Consider the following 19675-nt stretch of genomic DNA (forward strand, 5'->3'; position numbering starts at 1 on the left):
TTAAAATTAAGTGTTAAAATATTGAGAGAATAAAAAGGTCTTCAGCTGGCGACAAAAGCAGTACAGTGTAGGCGCCAGTCGGACCTCTCTGGGGAGCTCATTCCACAACCGGGGTGCCACAGCGGAGAAAGCCCTCCTTCTAGTAGCCACCTGCCTCATTTCCTTTGGCAGGGGCTCACGGAGAAGGGCTCCTGTAGATGATCTTAAGGTCCAGGCAGGTACATATGGGAAGAGGCGTTCCTTCAAATAACCTGGCCCCAAACCGTTTAGGGCTTTAAATGTCAATACCAGAACTTTGAATCGGGCCCGGACCTGAACTGGCAGCCAATGAAGCTGGAAAAGGACTGGCGTAATGTGGTCTCGCCAGCCAGTCCCTGTTAGTAAACGGGCTGCCCTGTTTTGTACCAGCTGAAGCTTCCAGACCGTTTTCAAAGGCAGCCCCACGTCATTGCAGTAATCCAAGCGAGAGGTTATCAGAGCATGGATAACTGTAGCTAGGCTATCTCTGTCCAGATAAGGGCGTAGTTGGTATATCAACCTAAGCTGATAAAAGGTGCTCTTTGCCACTTTCACCTGTGCCTCAAGTGACAGTTCTGGATCCAAGAGCACCCCCAAACTACGGACCCGATCCTTTAGTGGTCTTTAAAAGCAATGGTGGTTTGCCTCTCCTGGTTTCAGGGTGGAGACTGCCTTGATAGCCCTGTGGGATGACTCTTGCCAGGTGAAAGACAGGGGAAGTGCATACCTATTGATTCACCTAGACCCCTCAGCTGCTTTCAACACCATTGACCATGTATTTCCTTCTGGGTAGGCTATCTGAATTGGGAGTTGAAGGAACTGTTTTACAGTGGTTCTGCTCCTACTTTGACACTTGGTTGCAGAAGGAGCTGCTGGGGGACCAATGTTCTGTCTTGCGGCACCCTCAGGGTTCTATTTTGTTGTTGTTGTCCCCCTGCCTCTTTTTAACATCTACTTGGAACTACTAGGAGAAGTTGTGCCAGGACAAGTGAGGTGTCATTAATATGTGGATGTTGCTCAACTCTGCCTCTGCTTTATGCAGGTGAGGCAGTGCTTATCCTCAACCGATGCTTAGACTTGATAATGGGCTGGATGAAGGGCAATAAACAGAGACTCAATCTAGACAAGATGGAAGTTGCGTTTGTAGGGGGTGCCTCTCTCCACTTAAATGGTGTTCTACTGTTCTAAACTAGTTTGCACTCCCCCAGAAGGAACAAGTTCATATTCCATGGTACTCATAGATTCAGCTTTGTCATTTGGCCCCAGTGAAACCACGTGCCTTTTCTCAGCTTCAGCTGATAGACCAGCTATGACTTTACCTGACAGAGATAGCCTGGCTACAGTTATTCATGCACTAGTAGCCTCCTGCTTGGCTGACTACAATGCATTATACGTGGGGGTATTTCTGAAAACAGTCTGGAAATTTCAGTTAGTGCAGAACACAGCAGCAAAGCTGCTTACCTGGACTAGCCATTTTGAATGCATTACTCCAGTGCTACATCAACTGCTCTGGTTGCCAGTCAGTTTCCTGGTTTGATTTAAAGTGGTGGTGCTCACCTTTAAAGCCCTAAATTGCTTAAGAACAGTCTACCTGAAGGAGCTCCTCCTCCCAAATGTTCCTGCCTAATTGCTAAGATTATTTCTGGAGGCTTTTCTCTGGGCATCAATTCTGTGATGGGCAGCTACCAGAGAAAGAGCCTTCTCTGTAGTAACCCCCTTTCTAACCCTCCCCTTCCAGGGAGATCTGCCTGGTTTCTTCACTGTATACATTTAGATGCCAAGTCAAGACTTTCCTCTTCCAGCAGTCATTTAATCTTTAATGTTTTACTCTGGTTATTAACTTTACTTCAGGCTCCTTAATATTTTAATTTTTAAAATATTTTATTTGGTGTATGTATTGTTTTGGTTGTTAATTTATTGTTTTTCTGGGTTTTTTATCACTGTAAATCGCATGGAGGGCATCTGCCAGTTGGACAGCAAATACATTTAATAAATAAATTGCCTCAATCTGAAATATAACTAATTAGTACAAGTGATTCTGTAGACAATGACAGTGAATCTGGAGGTGCCCCCTTGAACTCAGAAGAGAATTCAACTCTGTTGAAGTGAGGAGTGGACAATCACAGCATAACATCATGGTTCTTTGAGTAACAGTGCCTCTGTTTTTCCCTTAAATTTAAATAAATAATGAGACGTACATGCTATTATTTTAAAACGTTTACAAGTCTTCCAATAAATATAATTTCCATATAAAGCTCTGCATTTGCTTGAATATAACACTTTAAACTGCATTAAGGGAGCAATCTGAGGGACCACAGGATACTTCAGATTTCCAGCTCCAACCTTGGAGACAATGCTCCCAACTTGGAGGGGGGATTCAGAGCACTGCCCCCACTCCCACTGGCATGGAAAAATTCTGCTGGCTGCATTCCAAGTTCAGAAACAGAATCTTGGAACAGGGGAGAAAGGGGCATTCTGGTGTACAGGAAGGGGACTGGAGAGGCCAGGATATGAACTATCCTGAGACCTTGCCAGCCTCTTTCCCTCCCCTTCCAAAGTGCCCCAACTACACAGGCGAAAAAGCCTGTCTGGTGCAAAAGGCAAGGAGGCAAAAATCACCTCCACCACCTTTCCCGCTCCACATAAGATGTCCAGGTTTGGAGGCTTACAATCAACACAATAGGAAAGCTCCCTAAGTGTGCTTAATCCCCCCCGCCCCACACACAATCATTTCAACATAAATATTTATGGCTATTGAGCCATAAAATTAACATGGCATACTTTATTAGCTTTATTGATTAAATATTAGTCAAACATGCCCAATCAAATTTCCCAATTCTACATTTTCCTGAAGACCCACACAACAGGCTATTATGGCATGCAAGCTCAAAAAGCATCTTAGGCATTACATCTAAAGCACATGTGCAAACTGGCTCTTCCTGACTACAGGCTTTGTGGAGAGGAAGCATTTTAAAAACCCTGTCACTCACATTGTATTTGCAAGTACAACCACTGATTTCAGTGTAGAGGTGCACAATCTTTTCAAACCCAAGGCCTACATCTGGTTGTGACTGGAAGACCAAGGGTCATACATGTGTACCCCTCCAGTCCCCATCATTCGCCAGGGAAATTGTTGTCCCAGCACTGCTAATGGCAGCACTGGAAAACAGTGTTTTTCCCCCTGGCGTCCAGATGATCACCTAGGCTGTGTGTAAGTGTTTGGGGTCCTACAAGCGTTGTGAGGTGCACCGAGACTGGCAAAGGGCCGCATGCAGCCTGTGGGATGTGCATCTGTTTTAATGAGACTTGTACTCTATATTTAGCATGCGTAGAAGAGTTTCACATGTGTTTTGAATGGAAGGTCCTGCATTATGAGGTAGGCCACCTTTGAATACCCCACAAGCCTATTGAGTAAGACAGCACCTCCCTCCTAATCTTTTGGCTTTGAAACCAAGTTTTCAGTATGCAAGCAATTTGTGGTGTGGATTTACCATTCACTCACTGGATACTATTAGACAAGCCATTCTCATAGGGCCAAACTAAACATGACATAGGAATCTCCTGCAGATTTTTTTTAAAAAAATAATGAAATGCAGCTGGGGTGGGGGAAATTAGATCAGGGCCACATAGTTTCCCATATTCAACCCTGCAGTTGCTATTCCCCATATGGCAAATCCCAATCCACATTGGGTCCCCAACTCATTCAAAAAGCAGCAGAGGAGATGATGATGGTTATATTTATTTGTATCCCGCCTTTTGCCCAATGCTGGGCCTCAAGGCGACCTTACAAAGTTTAAAACATACATTGCGGGGGACATAAACGTTTAAAATACACAACAAAATTATGAGACATTAACATAGATGGAGGGCCAGATTATTCTCCAAAGGCCTGCTGGAACAAAACAGTTTTAGCCTGCTTCTGAAAGCCCTTCAAGGAGGGAGCCAGCCTAGCTTCCCCGGGAAGAGAGTTCCAAAGCACTGGAGCAGCCACCGAGAAGGCCCTCTCCCATGTTCCCACCAAGCGCGCCTGTGAAGATGGTGGGACTGAAAGAAGGGCTTCTCCAGAAGATCTCAAAGCACAGGCAGGCTCATAAGGGAGAATACGTTCTTTCAAATAACCTGGACCCAAGCCATATAGGGTTTTATAGGTCATAACCAGCACTTTGACTTGTGCCCGGAAACAGACTGGAAGCCAGTGGAGCTGTTTTAACAGGGGAGTTGTATGCTCCCTGTGACCAGCCCCGGCATCTCTTTGAACCAGCTGGACTTTCACTCCTCTCCTGAGCCATCTAATGTGGCCCCTCATTTTCAGATCTACCAAGAGTGTGATAGTGGCTGATCTATCTTGCAGGGTTGTAAGGACACAGAGGCAAAGTACACAAAGGTACAAAAATTGTTACTAATGACTTTTATGAAACAATGAATTTTTAGAAATGAAAAACTTGAAAAAATAAAAAATAAAGTACTGGAAAAGTTTCTATTCCATATCACTGACCCTGGGTAAGATTAGAATGTAAGCCTATGTAGCAGGGTTTTGCTATTTTATTATTTTACTCTGTATAGCACCATGTACGCTGATGGTGCTATATAAATAAATAATAATAATAATAATAAAGAGCTACAAATTCGGAATTCGCCAGTTAGAATTGCACCTTCACCATGAACTCAACATGTTGCTTTGGGTAGGGTGACCCTATGAAAAGGAGGACAGGGCTCCTGTATCTTTAACAGTTGTATTGAAAAGGAAATTTCAGCAGGTGTCATTTGTTTATATGGAGAACCTGGTGAAATTCCCTCTTCATCACACCAGTGAAAGCTGCAGGTGCCCTGCCCTCTTTTAAATCTGGTCACTCCAGTATAGCTCCTGCAGCTTTAACTGTTGTGATGAAGAGGGAATTTCACTAGGTTCCCCATATAAACAATTTATTATTTATTTATTTTATTACATTTATATACCGCCCAACAGCCAAAGCTTTCTGGGCGGTTTACAACAGTTAAAAATGGTAAACATTAAAAATTTAAAAACCATCAAAAAAATAAATACAGTATAAAAACAACAGCATCCATTTAAAAACAACAATTCTGGGGTCTATTAAAAACAAACTTAACGTTGTTAAATGCTGTTAAAATGCCTGGGAGAAAAGTCTTGACCTGGCGCCGAAAAGATAACAATGTTGGCGCCAGGCGAGCCTCATCGGGGAGATCATTCCACAGTTGGGGGGCAACCACCGAAAAGGCCCTCTCCCTTGTTGCCATCCTCCGAGCTTCCCTCGGAGTAGGCACTCGGAGGAGGACCTTAGATGTTGAGCGCAGTGTACGGGTAGGTTCATGTCGGGAAGGGCGTTCCATCAGGTATTGCGGTCCCAAGCCATGTAGGGCTTTATAGGTTAAAACCAGCACCATGAATTGGGCTCGGAAACATATAGGCAGCCAATGCAAGCGGGCCAGAATCGGTGTTACCCTATTTCTTCGATTCTTTTTTCCCCATATAAACATCTCTAAAAACAGGGTGCATCTTAGAATCGCGGGTGTGTCTTAGAGGTTTTTTTTTCTGTTGATGGTACTGACATTAGTGTGCATCTTACAATCGATGGCGTCTTACAATCGAAGAAATGTATGCTCAAACCTCCCTGTTCCAGCTATCAATCTGGCCACCGCATTTTGCACAAGCTGCAGCTTCCAGACTCTCTTCAAAGGATGCCCCATGTTGCGGGCCTTGCAGTATTCTAATTTGGAAGTTACCAAAGTATGGACAACTATATAATTACCCTATTTCTTCAATTCTAAGACACACTTTTTTCCCCATATAAACTAGGGATGTGCTCTGCTTCTCCTCAAACCGGAGAAGCAGGAGCGGAGCGAGGGGCTTCGCCTACCCTTAAGGCAGAGGCGAAGCGGATTGGGGGGCCGGCGGAGCGTGGCGAAGAGGATTGAGGTGAAGGCGGATCCTTCGCCTCGATCCGGAGCTCCGCCAGAAAGGTAAGTGGGGTTTACCGGGCTCTCCTCTCCCTTACCAGCAGTCTGTCCGCGGTCCCTCGGCCTCTTCAATTGAGCCACGGGCTCAATTGAAGAAGCCGAGGGACCGCGGACGGACGCAGGTAAGGCCCCCCTTCCCCTTGGTCCCCTACCGGGCTCTGCCGCCCGGATCGGCCCGTGGGGCGGAGCGGGGGGGTCCGTGCACACCCCTAATATAAACATCTCTAAAAATGGGGTGCGTCTTAGAATCGCGGGTGTGTCTTAGGGTTTTTATTTCTGTTGGTGGTACTGAAATTAGTGTGTGTCTTACGATCGATGGCGTCTTACAATCGAAGAAATATGGTATATAAATGTAACGGACAACTCAGCCATATACAAATGACCCCTGCTGAAATTTTCTCCGCAACTGTTAAAGACCCAGGAGCCTTGCCCTCCTTTCCATAGGGTTGCCCTAGCTGAAACCAGAAAAGCACATCCTTTCTAGATATTCCACCTTTGTTTCTTCAAAACGGGGGCATCATGTAATTTGAAAGCCAGTGTGGTGTAATGGATAGAGTGCTGGATCTAGACCACATAGATCTGGGCTCAACTCTACTCAGCTGTCACTGGGTGTGTCGTTTTCTCTTGTTTTCTCTATATCTTTAATAGAAAAGGGAATTTCAGCAGGTGTCATTTGTATGCATGCAGCACCTGGTGAAATTTCCACTTCATCACAACAGTTAAAGCTGCAGGTGCCCTGCCCTCTTTTAAATCTGGTCATTCAAGTAAAGATCCTGCACCTTTAATTGTTGTGATAAAGACGGCATTCCACCAGGTTCTCCATATATACAAATGACCCCTGCTGAAATTCCCTTTTCTCCACAACTGTTAAAGACACAGGAGCCCTGTCCTCCTTTTCAGATGGTCACCCTAGCCATGAATTAGAAAAGAGACATATTATTAGGGTGACCATAGGAAAAGGAGGACAGGGCTCCTGTATCTTTAACAGTTGCATTGAAAAGGGAATTTCAGCAGGTGTCATTTGTATATCTGGAGAACCTGGTGAAATTCCCTCTTCATCACACCAGTGAAAGCTGCAGGAGCCTTGCCCTCTTTTAAATCTGGTCACTCTGGTATAGCTCCTGCAGCTTTAACTGTTGTGATGAAGAGGGAATTTCACCAGGTTCTCCATATATACAAATGGCACCTGCTGAAATTCCCTTTTGTCCGCCACTGTTAAAGACACAGGAGCCCTGCCCTGTGGGTCCATGGGGTCGCCCTAGCTTTGGGAGCTCCGCTTTCTCAGCCTCCCACCCCCACGCAGGTATGAGAAGGCCCCATACTCACCCTTGTACACCTGTGCTGTACTGCCTGGTTTTCCAAGGCGTGCCCAGGGCGAGGTCGCACAGGGGCTGCGCTTGGGAGCAGGGGCGGCTGCTGCCCCCAGCCAGGGCGACCCCTTCGCGGCCGACACCGCCGCTGGAGAGCAGGTAGTTCATGCCATAGGTGCTGGCCTTGTTCTCTCGTTTCCTGCGGCCGGGGTGGTACTGGTGGTGGTGGTAGTGGTGGTGGTGATGGTAATGATGGGGAGAGGCGGCGGCAAGGGCCCGCTGGCTCTGCCCTTCTCCCTGCTCCTTCCCCCCTCGCTTTATTTGGCTCTCTTCGGCCGAGCCCTCTACGGCTTTACGGGAGGCTAGAGAAGGGGGCGGCGGGGGCGGCCCAAGTCCGGCCCGGCCGCAGGAGGAGGAAGAGACGCCGCCGCCGCCGCCGCCGGGACTGTCAGCGCCGGACTCGGCTGAAGAAGATGACGACGACGACGACGACACGGAGAGAGATTTCTGGAGCAGCAGCAGCCGCGGCGTCCGCTTTTCCGCCGTCTGGGCGGGGAGGAGGCGGAGGGAGACCGGCTGAGGCGACGACGGGGGTCCGGCGGCGGCGGCCCCTTCGGAGCGAGGCGTCGTCGTGGTCGTGGTCGTGGCGCTGCTAAAGCGGCAAAGGGAGTAACGGGGCGGGGCGGTTGGCGGGAAGGGAGACGGAGAGGGCGAGGAGGACGCGCCGCCGCCGGCTCGGCCCTGTGAGGTCTCCCAGATTTGCATCCAGAGCGCATTGGCGGGGCCTTTCTGTTCGGGCTGGATCCAGGCCACGCGGGGATCCATCCATCCGTGCCTCCCTCCCTCCTTCCCTCAGGCCACTTCCAGCCGGCTCCGACGGCCTGTCAGACACGCGCGAGGAGACATCTGAGGCGGGACTGAGGGAAAGGCCGAAAAAGGAGGCGGCGCCAACGACAAGAATATTGTACAACCGCTTCAAGCCAAACCACCACCACCAACCACAAAAATCAAAACTGCGCCTGCGCAGTAGTGCCTTCAACTTACTGCAGCTACAACGTCCCTCCCTCAGCCAAGAGAGTAGAGCATAGACTCTGAGAGAGTTAGAGTGACACCCAATTGTTTGGAGACGAAACTCTCTGGTTCCTTTTGATCCTATTTCCCCCCCCAGGGCGGGAGTGAGAGCTCGCCATAAAAAACCAATGGGGGGTATTTATTTATTTAGGGTGACCCTATGAAAAGGAGGACAGGGCTCCTGTATCTTTAACAGTTGTATTGAAAAGGGAATTTCAGCAGGTGTCATTTGTGTGTATGGGGTACCTGCTGAAATTCCCTCTTCATCTCCACAGTTAAAGATGCAGGAGCTATACTAGAGTGACCAGATTTAAAAGAGGGCAGGGCTCCTGCAGCTTTAACTGCTGTGTTGAAGAGGAAATTTCACTAGGTTCCCATATATACAAATGACACCTGCTGAAATCCCCTTTTCAATACAACAATTAAAGATACAGGAGCCCTGTCCTCCTTTTCATATGGTCACCCTAATTTATTACATTTTTATACCGCCCAATAGCCGAAGCTCTCTCGGCGGTTCACAAAAATTAAAACCATAACCGAGGGGACAGGAGCAGGCAGAAGTAACATCGGGGCCTGCTCCTGCTGGACTCTCCCCCCCCCCCACAGGGCAAACTGTCATCTTGGCCCTGTGGGGAAGAAGAAGGACCGAGGGGACAGGAGCAGGCAGAAGTAACATCGGGGCCTGCTCCTGCTGGACTCTTCCCCCCCCCACAGGGCAAACTGCCATCTTGGCCCTGTGGGGAAGAAGAAGGACCGAGGGGACAGGAGCAGGCAGAAGTAACATCGGGGCCTGCTCCTGCTGGACTCTTTCCCCCCCCACAGGGCAAACTGCCATCTTGGCTCTGTGGGGAAGAAGAAGGACCGAGGGGACAGGAGCAGGCAGAAGTAACATCGGGGCCTGCTCCTGCTGGACTCTTTCCCCCCCCACAGGGCAAACTGCCATCTTGGCCCTGTGGGGAAGAAGAAGGACAGAGGGGACAGGAGCAGGCAGAAGTAACATCGGGGCCTGCTCCTGCTGGACTCTTTCCCCCCCCACAGGGCAAACTGCCATCTTGGCCCTGTGGGGAAGAAGAAGGACAGAGGGGACAGGAGCAGGCAGAAGTAACATCGGGGCCTGCTCCTGCTGGACTCTTCCCCCCCCCCACAGGGCAAACTGCCATCTTGGCCCTGTGGGGAAGAAGAAGGACCGAGGGGACAGGAGCAGGCAGAAGTAACATCGGGGCCTGCTCCTGCTGGACTCTTCCCCCCCCCCACAGGGCAAACTGCCATCTTGGCCCTGTGGGGAAGACGAAGGACCGAGGGGACAGGAGCAGGCAGAAGTAACATCGGGGCCTGCTCCTGCTGGACTCTTCCCCCCCCCCCCCCACAGGGCAAACTGCCATCTTGGCCCTGTGGGGAAGAAGAAGGACTGAGGGGGCAGGAGCAGGCAGAAGTAACATCGGGGCCTGCTCCTGCTGGACTCTCTCTCTCTCTCTCTTTCTTTCTCTCTCCTCCCTCCCTCCCTCCTTGACTCCTTTTCCTTGTGTGTCATGTCTTTATTAGATTGTAAGCCTGAGGGCAGGGACTGTCTTTTTTCCTAAGTGTAAGCCGCTCTGAGAGCCTGTTTTGGCTGAGGAGCGGGGTATAAGTATGATAAATAAATAAATAAATAAATATTAAATAAATAAATCAGAATTTTTTAGCCTAACTGTGATTAGGGAGCAGACTCAGAAACAAAAAGTACCAGGAAAGGGAAGAGTTCTTATGCAGACGGGTATGCCTAAAGCCTATTTATTTCATAAGACCAGGCTGTAAATTGGTTTTGGCTAGTCCAGTTAAAGCTTCATCCCACGTACCTGCTTCCCTCGGATTATCTCTGTAGCGCTAAACTTTCACCATTGTTGTTTTTGCTACCTGGAGGCAACGATCCTTTGCATACCAGAGAGTTTAAGTGGGGAAATGTAAAAAATCATTTAAAAAAAAAATCAACGGATGATCCAATCCAATTCAAATTTAGTATGCTTAAAGCTCTCCCTAATATTTATTACTGTGCCAATTTTGGTGTCGTTATCTTTAAAGCTTACGCAGATGTAAGCATTTGTTTAAAATCCTGCTCCTGCAACCCAGCGACAGCTCAGAAGATACCGTCAAAAAGAAGGGGCTAAATAAGGTGAATCTTTTGGCTTTATTGCACAATTAAGGCAGGATGCATGGGAGTACTTCACAATCAACTTCTGAGTCCTTTGCATGCAATTCGCAGTGATTGCACAATATAACGCTGATGTGATAAAGCTCATAGACAGTTCCAGCCTCTTAATATTGCAATCTTGTACATATCTACCTGGGAGTAAACCCATTAGGTTTAATGGGACTTAATTATGCATAGATATGCATAGGCTTGCACTGTAAGGCTCCTATAGATGAGACTTATCTCTGAGAAGTCATGCATATATAGGTTTGCACTGTAATTCAGGGTCTTTAAATCACCTCTTTTTAAACCTCAATTGCGAGGTTGCCTCAGTGCACATCCTTTTGATATTATTGAGCCTTGCTTTGGAGCCTTTTGGCTTCCCTTCCTGCGCTAGCTACAACTTAATTTTTAACCCTCATTTTTTACTTACTTCATTTCTGTAAACTTTGCTTTCCTTTGTTATCCTAGTTCCATACTAAAGAGGAGTTTAGCTGGAAGTGCATATAGATCGCCTATTTCATCCTTTTCAATGCAAAAGCAGCTATTTTAGTTTTGGTTAGTAGAAAGCAAAATCCTAATTACTGATATCCAGGGGTACAAGCAGGATGTATTTACAATATTGTAAATAAATGAATAAATCCATTGAAGTACTTTAAAGAGAATTACTTTGAGTAATTATTTCCTCCTTTGAAAAATCTAGATAACAGAAATAAGCTCTAAGTAATCCCTACAAGAAAAAAATGCTTTAAGAATGGAAGAACATATATATGAGTCAATAGTTATGTATTAAAAACTACCATAACATCAATTCGAATGAAAATTCAGGAGAAATCAGACTCGCTGAAAACTTACAGATGATGATGATATGCCCTGCTCCCTAATATCATAAATGTACTGATGGCAAAAGCCAAACTTTCTATGGTACAGCAGGCAAGAGCAAATCCACACCATTCAAGGATCTCTCCAAAGAAGTTAGCTCCAATCACATATTCAAACAGTCCTCCTAGAGAACAAAACGTAGTTGAATGATGACTTAGGAATTAGTTCAATAGTTTTAAGTTATAGTAAACCTGAAAGTATTTAGAGTTACTTGAAATCCAGTTCTTGAAACTATTAATTTTGGCTTTATCTAACAATTTTAATGTTAAATTATATTAAACTATGGTGTTTCCAATCTGACCACATCTCATGACAACTGTAACGATTTTGCTAGAGGAAAACCATTTTCTCAAAGCAAGAGTTTAAGAAAAACATCGTAGGCTGATATTTATGTCAATAGCGCAGGGCCTACATGACATTATATACATCTTCGACCCCTATATGCTTTGCTTTTGGTTAATAAATGCAGCTGTAGCAACGGAGATTAAGACAGTAGCATTGGTGAAGAAGCATGGGATAAATCTTTGCCTCCACTGTGGTTCCAATCTCCACACCCCCATGTCTATTTTCTCTGGGAGGACAGCTGCCATTGGGGATTCTCAACAGTAACCATGGCCATAGCTAGACCTAAGGTTTATCCCTGGATCGTCCAGGGGTCAAACCTGTTCATCTAGGTGACACACAGGGGATCCAGTGCTCAGACAGGAGCGAACCCTGGATGATCCCAGGAGAAACCTTAGGTCTAGCTGTGGCCCATGTTGTCAAGATCATAGGATTGGGTTTCAATGAAATGTTCATAGTATTAAGGCACTTTACTTACCTCTTGGTATTTTATAGCCTGTCTCTCCTGGTTTTCTGAGATTCCGCAAAATATGATCGGAATGCATATTAATCAGCAGGCCAGATAGCCAGCCTGTAAGACCTAAGGTAATAACATTAAAATGGTGGTTTGAAAAAAAAACCCTTTTTTAAAAAAAAAGAGAATTATAAGCACACCACAGATACTATAGTTCTATCTATCCATGGCTACCAATGTGACTATTTAACTATTTCATAGAGCTTCCTGAATCACAAACTTTAAGACTGCCCCATTTTGCAGACAGCCTTACTGTCCTGAAGAAGCCAGTCGGTAACCAGCCACTTTCGCTTATCTCTTTGGGCAGTGTGCCCAGACTGGGAAGCCCGCCAAGAATCAGACAACACAGCACTAAACGATAAATAATAATGTTTATTGAACACACAAGTTAAACACAAAATAGAACAGTCTTTTAGTGCTCACGTAAAGTTCCAAGCCAATTCCATATAACAGTCCAGGGTTCAAAAGGCACGAGAGAGCGAGTCACCAGAGTCGATAAGCCAGTCCAAGTTTCAAAGGGCAGGAGAGAGTCACAGGGTCCAAGAAGTCCAGAGTCCAAAACGATCCAACAGGAGCACGGTCAAGGGTACACGGTCCAGAGCTTCTCCCAGGCAAACCAGATAAGCTCTGACAAATTGCTGGTCTGCGCACTGCTACCTAAATACACTAGCTCAGCCTCACAGCTGTTCCCTGTTCAGCTGGCGTTTATTAGCAATCCGCTTGGATCGGCGTAAAGCCTCCTTCTCAGCCCTTTGCTGTTTGAACGAGGGCACGTGTAACAAGTCTGTTTGCTCATCTTCTAAGTTTGCACTGGATGAAGCCTCTGCTGGCTGTTGATCAGCCAGGCTGATACTGGGTCCTGCCTGTGGCTGCTCATCCCCAGAGTCCTCATCCTCAGAGAACTCACAGTTCCTCACACTTACAGGCAAAATAATAATAATAATGAGATAAGACAGTGAGACAACATTTCTGTGTTATTTTGGAAAACAGTGGAAGGAGTACTCTGACAATTAAAATAACATATTCCTTGAACTCCTTGACTCCGAAAACTTATAATTTGATACCAAACACAAGTTAGTAACTTCTGTGGTTGATGAAAACTAGTAACCTAAAGAAAATTGTCCGCCATTTTGAAAATAGCACCTAAAACAGTTTTGTGCAAGAATCAGAATGCCTGTCCAAGTTATTATGTTAATCTAATTCTTCAAGATCACATGCCAGCAGAGAAAATCTCTGGACTTCAATTTTTTTACAGGGGTATAGTGAGGGGTCTGGATTACTCACTACTTTGTGAGTTTCAGTTGATCTTAACAAAAAGTGTTGTGCTACTGTTGCTGTTTGGGATTTCCCCCCCCCCCCAAATGGACTAGGACAGCTATCCAATTCTCCCCCCTTTCTTTATTTGGTTATTAAATTACCAGTCTGCTGTGGTCCTGCTACTGTTTAGGATTCTAGGCTTGGGGTTCAGCCCTTATTTCTGTGCCCCAAGGGTATTCTGAAAGGTCTAAGTATCCCCTGGCTCAGGCTGGGTTGGACGTTAAGGAGTGGTAGCAGCTTACTGGTTAATTTATTTGCCCACTGTCCACAGGGCAGAGGAGAGTTGGGTGTTTGGGGTAGACCCTCTTAACCCTCTTACTCTCCCTCTCGCTTTGGGGGTTATCCTTCACAGTCTTCATATAAGAGCCTTAAAGAATTCAAATGTGACAGTGTTGAATTAAAACGTGCAGGTTCTCACAAAAGTCAGCCTTATTTCCAGAAGACAGGAATGTAATCAGTTGAATTACAGTCTGAAAACATAATGTTATGGAGAGCAGGCCTAACTTCTAACACATAAATTGGTGAAAAGCATACAAAAATTTAGAAAAGCACAGAAAATCTGCACATTATTTGGGTATCAGTCCCTGGCATACACGTTGGGTATCACTGAGATAAAACAATCTGATGTATGTTAATATTTGGATTTTCAAAAAACCCAAAGGCTCCCAAGAAAATATGGCTTTAACTGTTAAGAGAAAAGGTTCCCCTATAACTTGGCCATTGGATATAGTTGAGAGGATATCTATCAATTTACACCATAGTTGTTCCTTTTGTGATACAAATATGAAACTTGGTGGAAGTGTACTTGAAAACACAGGGGTATAGAGTCTGCCAAGTAAATTAAACACAGTGATGTCCCAGTCTCCTAATTTACTAGTCTGGGGCGTCTCTCACGCTAGTCTGACAACCCCCAGTGAGGGAGGAAGCAGCAGCCAGGCACCTCTCCACCGTGCCTGGGTCCAGCTCCAGCTGAGAGCCCCCTCCCTCCTGCGGTCACCTGTAACTGCTGAACTTTCCAACTAAGATTGTAGTGCCTGAATTTGCTTTCCTTTTCCCCCCTCCTCCTCCTCCCTCCCAATCCCCTTTCCTTTTGTGTCATGTCTTTTAGATTGTAAGCCTGTGGGCAGGGACTGTCAAGAAATACTTTTGTAAGCCGCCGTGAGAACCTTTTTTGGCTGAATGGCGGCATAAAATTCCTTAAATAAATAAATAAATAAATAAACCCCCTGGACCAGGGCTGGGCAGTCTTTAGGTTCTAGGGTGCATTTCAAGCAGCCTCTGTAAAATAGCCCTTTCATCTATATTTGTAAAAGAGTGATTCAACTTTGACTTTAATAGAGTCAGGATTTCACCCCCTACCTGCCTTACATCCTGCTAGCTGAATAGAAATGGAAGCTTTCACATTAAATGGTGAAAGGATTTCTATGCATGTTTAGACAGAAAAAGGTCTTACAACACCCCAGCCAGGGAACTGTAGGACTTTTTTTGTCCAAACATGCATAGGATTGCACCCCTACTTTGTTTTTCACTACAACCTTGAGGTGCACCGACTGGAGCCAGGTGCCTAACGGCTCAAGAAGATATAGAATTCCAAAACCAGGGCCGGATCTACACTACTGATTTAAAGCGCTTTATAACAGTTATAAAGCGCTTTAACTGCTTTAAAGCGCTATAAAACTGTTATAAAGCGCTTTAAAGCAATAGTGTAGATCCGGCCCAGGTACCTCTGAGCACTTACTCAGCCCAGAACTGAAGTTTGCACACAACTCCTTTCACATACAAATCTACTCTTATTTCCCTTCAGGCTTTCTAGATTCTAGTAGCCTAATTTAGGAGGCTTTTTGTTGTTGCTACTGTTAAACCATTGGGACAGGGGTTGGAAACTCTTGCTGATCAACTGCAAATCATCCAGAAATCTACAGTAGATACTGATCTACCTTCTGCACATCCCAGCTCCACCATTCTCTTTTATAACTAACCAAACGTGTTTATGTAGTCCGCCCTTATCTGGACAGAGATAGCCTAGCTACAGTTATCCATGCTCTGATAACCTCTCATTTGGATTACTGCAATGCGTTATATGTGGGGCTGCCTTTGAAAACGGTTCGGAAACTTCAGCTGGTACAAAACAAGGCAGCACGGTTACTAACAGGGACTGGCCGGCGAGATCACATTATGCCAGTCCTTTTACAACTTCATTGGCTGCCAGTCCAGGTCCGGGCCCGATTCAAAGTGCTGGTATTGGCATTCAAAGCCCTAAATGGTTTGCGGCCAGGTTATTTGAAGGAACGCCTCCTCCCATATGTACCTGCCTGGACCTTAAGATCATCTACAGGGGCCCTTCTCCATGAGCCCCTGCCAAAGGAAGTGAGGCAGGTGGCTACTAGGAGGATGGCTTTCTCTGCTGTGGCACCCCGGCTGTGGAATGAGCTCCCCAGAGAGGCCCGCCTGGTGCCTACACTGTACTTCTTTCATCACCAGCTGAAGACCTTTTTATTCTCTCAGTATTTTAACACTTAATTTTAACTTAAATTTAAATTTTACTGTTCTAACTCTGTATTTTAATCTTATATCAATTTTGCTGCGTGGTTTTATCCTGGTTGTGCTTTTTGTACTGTATTTTGTATTTGTGCTTTTAACCTGTTGGTTGTTTTATTATGGAATTCTATTTCCAATTCTATTTGGAAATAGAAACCAAAGGCACAGTTACAAGATGGGGGATACTTGGCTCAGCAATACTACAAACGAGAAGGATCTTGGAATTGTTGTAGATTGCAAGCTGAATATGAGCCAACAGTGCGATATGGCTGCAAGAAAGGCAAATGCTATTTTGGGCTGCATTAATTGAAGTATAGCTTCCAAATAATGTGAGGTACTGGTTCCTCTCTAGTCGGCCCTAGTTCGGCCTCATCTAGAGTATTGCATCCAGTTCTGGGCTCCACAATTCAAGAAGGACGCAGACAAGCTGGAGCGTGTTCAGAGGAGGGCAACCAGGATGATCAGGGGTCTGGAAACAAAGCCCTATGAAGAGAGACTGAAAGAACTGGGCATGTTTAGCCTGGAGAAGAGAAGATTGAGGGGAGACATGAGAGCACTCTTCAAATACTTAAAAGGTTGTCACACAGAGGAGGGCCAGGATCTCTTCTCGATCCTCCCAGGACAGGAGTGCAGGACATGGAATAACGGGCTCAAGTTAAAGGAAGCCAGATTCCAGCTGGACATCAGGAAAAACTTCCTGACTGTTAGAGCAGTGCGACAATGGAATCAGTTACCTAGGGAGATTGTGGGCTCTCCCACACTAGAGGCCTTCAAGAGGCAGCTGGACAAGCATCTGTCGGGGATGCTTTAGAGTGGATTCCTGCATTGAGCAGGGGGTTGGACTTGATGGCCTTGTAGGCCCCTTCCAGCTCTGATATTCTATGATTCTATGGTTTTAATTTTTGTGAACCGCCCAGAGAGCTTCGGCTATTGGGTGGTATAAAACTGTAATAAATAAATAAATAAATAAATAAATACATAAATAAATAAATAAAAATGTTCACATATTGGTACATAAAAATCACTCCATTAGACCATGAGAAAATTATTTAATATTCCTTTTCTTTTTGAGATGAAGGGAGTTTTAGTTGATCTACAACTACTTCTTTGCAGTCTCTACATCAGCACCTGACATATGTGGCAGCAGGCCCTATTGAGTCAAATGCCTACTGTTAGAAATGCGATTTGAAATAAAGATTTCAAGGACAATGGTGAAAGCACTCTGTTCCTTTTATTAATACAGAATTGCAAGTCTGGGTGCTCTAGCAAAGTAGGCACACACCCCAAGCACATGTGTAGCCATTTTTATACCTTACGCCCGGCCAAAGAGGTCCCTCCCCGTCTCTTTATTGGTCAGAGACTCAAAGGTTACAGCCTATCCCGGTAAGCTGTTTTGTCCTGCCTCTGTTTATTTGCTTTTTCATTTCATTTGATATTCCACCCACTATTATTTACTTATGTCCATATAAAGAATTAATTCTCCAAGATCACTCTAATTATTCCCTCCTCCTCCCTGTTAGCTAAACCACAAGGTCATGAGTTCAGAAAACAACAAATGTTTTATCAACTGCTGTTTTCGGTTGGTCCTATTTCTCACTTCTCCTGACCACCAGTCCAACCACAAGTTCCGTATTATTCTCTTTTACTTCAACTGAATAGTTTCCTGCCCATTGGTTATGCTTCAGTTATAACATTGCTTTTAGCTGACCCTTTTCAGAAGCCCTTATAATAATATTTTAATAATGCATTAGCTATTATATTTTCTCCTTATGTTATACATTATAATATGAAAAAGTAACAATCCCTATCCATTTCTAACACTACCCTCAGGGCAGGGCAGATCTTAATGCCTTTTCAATAAGGGTTTGAAAACTTGCATAATTGTTGGAGATGAAATTCTTTTAATGCTTCTTTAAGTCATATGTTTTGGCAGTGCCCAGTAGTTGTCCCCTGTCGAGGAAATGTGTGAATGGGCTGTTTTGTCTGTGCCCACCTTGTTTTGATGTAAGCCCTTTCTATTAGAAATTAAGTTCTATAGCAGTGGTTCCCAAAGTGGGCGGTACCGCCCCCTTGTAGGCGGTGGGATTGCACAGGGGGGCGTTAAGAGAGAAGGGGGCGGCAGGGGGGCTCTCGAGGTGGTCTTTTCCATACCAGGAGTTTTGGTGACAGAAGGAAATTTCTGATCACTATCCTGCACTATGGAGAGTGGTTCAGAAGCTCCTGGTTGCATTTCCAACATCATATTTTATGGAATGTGATTTTAGTGTGGTCTGCCTACTTCTCTCCAAGCAAAGAAATCGACTCCAGATTACTAAACGTGGTGATTTAAGACTCAGGTTAAGTGACTTTAAACCAGACATTGGGAAACTGGTATCACTTCATCACTTCATCACATTAAGAATTTACAGAATAGTGAGGTACTCCACCCTAGTTACTAAATGTGATATCTAATATTCTTACTAAATGACTAACAGACTTTGAAAAGATGATATCACTGGATCAAGTTCAGCAATTATGTTTAATTGAATAAACTAAAAAATGCAATTGGATTTTGAATAAATATTCAATTAATTGTTACTGTTTTGAATTTTATTGTTATTATCTTCCTTAGTGGGTCGTTGAAAACCGCTATTCTGAATAATGATTTTTATAGTGTACGATAGGGGGCCCTGGGCATGAGTTTGTGGAACCAAGGGGGCGGTGACCAGAAAAAGTTTGGGAACCACTGTTCTATAGCAATTTGATGCAAACTGTAGCTGAAAATATATTGAGCAACACTTGCTCAACCAACAAGAAGTGTAGTCAGAGTGTGAGCCTCCCAGCGAGGACAGGAAGAGTAGAAATTACAAAGGAACAGATGTTCCAGGATTGCAATACCCATCTACGTATTGTTTTTCTAGTCTTGGAATTATCTGCACTTTGCATATGCATAAATGCCATGTCACAAGACAGACAAACAGATAGTAAGACGTATTTTTAAGGCACACTAACCACAACTAGGAAACAGATGGAGATGTATTTCCTGTAACTATTGCAATACCCATTATAGTATTCTAGTCAGAGAAGTACTTGAACTCTGTATATGCCTAAATGCTTTGCTTCTCATTGGTTATTGTATTGCAGGGCTGTATTATGATTGGTCGGAAGGTTCTGCCATTGTATCTGGGGGAAACTGATCAGAAAGTTGGAAGGCAAAGGATCAGAAAGTTGGAAGGAAACTCTTTGCACTTCTCTGGGAGATTTAATTTCTATTTCTTCTTGCAAGGTAGGGTCTATTCTTACACTGTCACTTGTGGTGGCAGGGATGGAAACTATGCTGGTGGCTATGGTGGAGGACACATTAAGCACACACGAGAAGTTTAAATTCAAACAGGCTTGCTTTTGCAGCTTCAGGGCGCGTGTGGAACTTAAGGTGCGCTCCTCTGAATCCGGCCAGCTCGTCACACGGGGAGGAGGCGCGCTTCTCTGGGCTGTTTTCTCAAGCGGCTGCCTTCTCTGTGTGACGGCACAGGGCTTTGGTTTGCATTTCTGGCTGCTGCG

At 45.1% G+C, this 19675-nt stretch overlaps 1 protein-coding gene across 3 annotated transcripts in view; it reads right to left on the bottom strand.

Annotated features, from left to right (window-relative positions):
- TENT4A (terminal nucleotidyltransferase 4A) overlaps positions 1-8200 on the bottom strand; it is a 34379-nt gene extending 26179 nt beyond the window's left edge. For all 3 annotated transcript variants that reach the window (XM_063130196.1, XM_063130194.1, XM_063130193.1), the window contains exon 1: positions 7321-8200. In XM_063130196.1, the coding sequence (XP_062986266.1) occupies positions 7321-8129 (809 nt within the window). In that variant the 5' untranslated portion in view covers positions 8130-8200. The remainder of the gene's footprint in view (positions 1-7320) is intronic.
- Between the last annotated feature and the right edge of the window lie 11475 nt (positions 8201-19675).

This window comes from Elgaria multicarinata, chromosome 7 (assembly GCF_023053635.1).
Source record: "Elgaria multicarinata webbii isolate HBS135686 ecotype San Diego chromosome 7, rElgMul1.1.pri, whole genome shotgun sequence".
Taxonomy (NCBI): domain Eukaryota; kingdom Metazoa; phylum Chordata; class Lepidosauria; order Squamata; family Anguidae; genus Elgaria; species Elgaria multicarinata.